The 1,065-nt window shown below is 45.1% G+C and overlaps 1 protein-coding gene across 1 annotated transcript; it reads left to right on the top strand.

Moving 5' to 3' along the window:
- The first annotated feature begins 32 nt into the window (after positions 1–32).
- LOC107988178 (calpain-5-like) lies at positions 33–1,003 on the top strand. Its single transcript, XM_017031044.2, has 2 exons — positions 33–520; positions 672–1,003. The coding sequence occupies exons 1-2, from the start codon at positions 285–287 to the stop codon at positions 817–819; spliced, it is 384 nt and encodes a 127-aa protein (XP_016886533.2). The 5' UTR covers positions 33–284; the 3' UTR covers positions 820–1,003.
- The last annotated feature ends 62 nt before the right edge of the window (positions 1,004–1,065 follow it).

Raw genomic sequence — 1,065 nt, 5'->3', positions numbered from 1 at the left:
TTTTTTTGCAACATTTAGGGTCAAAACCTCAGTGGATTTGATGTAGTATTTCTTACACACAGAACCTTTCGTCATAGAACTCTCAGGAACATTTCACACTCCTTTGACGTTGTATCTTTTTGTCCAGTTTCAAAGTAACAGTTTTGTAAATTAGTTTCTGTTTAACGTCAAAAAAAGAAGTTTGAAAGTGAAAACAAGACAAATCTCTTGTTGTTGTTTCGCTTGTTAAACGATAATTCTGATGAATTCCCAGGCAACAAAATGTCACTTTTCATCTGTATTAAATGTTTATAAGTATTAGAGAATCTTATTCCACTTTGCAGGTGGAGTTAAACAGGAAGTACCGAATGCACTCGGCCCAGCAGAAAGTGGCGGGCTCCATCTACATCAACTCGCGCTGTGTCTTCCTCAGAAAGGAGCTGAGGGAGGGCCGCTACGTCATCGTCCCCACAACCTTTGACCCGGCGCAGCAGGGCGACTTCCTGCTGCGCGTCTTTACTGATGTGCCTTCAGACTGCAAGTAAATGTGTGGTCGTGATGTCTGAGCTCAGCTTTTTGTTCCGTTGCCTGACGTCTGTGTCAGGCTGCTTTAAATAACACGGGGCTAACACATGAATATATGTATGACATCATCCCTGTTAGCTTCACCGCTGTCTCTCTATGTTTCCCAGAGAGCTGACTCTGGATGAGCCTCCTCAGACGTGTTGGACAGGCATGTGTGGCTACCCTCAGCTGGTCACTCAGGTCCACGTGCTGAACGCTGAGGGTCTGCAGGGGCCGGAATCCAACGGAGGTAAAAACAACAGCTGCCGTCCGTGAACTCCAGCTGCATGTTGATGATCGGGTCGGAAACTCAGGCAAAACAGTCACACATCAGTTTCACTCACTCAATACCAATAAGTGAAGATTCCTCAGCTGGTGCCATCTGGGGCCACAGTGCCATCTGCTGGCAGTCCGTTCATTTTTCCAACAGTCAGACAGATGTTGCTTACGTTACATTACATTTAGCAGACTCCTTAAATCTAATGTATCAAGCCACTTTATGGATTTTCCTTCTTTATGAAA

The sequence above is a fragment of the Cynoglossus semilaevis genome, unplaced genomic scaffold, assembly GCF_000523025.1.
Source record: "Cynoglossus semilaevis isolate Cse_v1.0 unplaced genomic scaffold, Cse_v1.0 C19135430, whole genome shotgun sequence".
Classification (NCBI taxonomy): domain Eukaryota; kingdom Metazoa; phylum Chordata; class Actinopteri; order Pleuronectiformes; family Cynoglossidae; genus Cynoglossus; species Cynoglossus semilaevis.
Note: the sequence above shows the minus strand (reverse complement) of the source record. Positions and strands in the feature narration are given on the sequence as shown.

Excerpts from the sequence above, each read along its gene's own strand:
- LOC107988178 (XM_017031044.2), top strand. The coding sequence starts at position 285 with ATGTTTATAAGTATTAGAGAATCTTATTCCACTTTGCAGGTGGAGTTA. Across the intron at positions 521-671 it reads GATGTGCCTTCAGACTGCAA|AGAGCTGACTCTGGATGAGC; the intron begins GTAAATGTGTGG and ends TATGTTTCCCAG.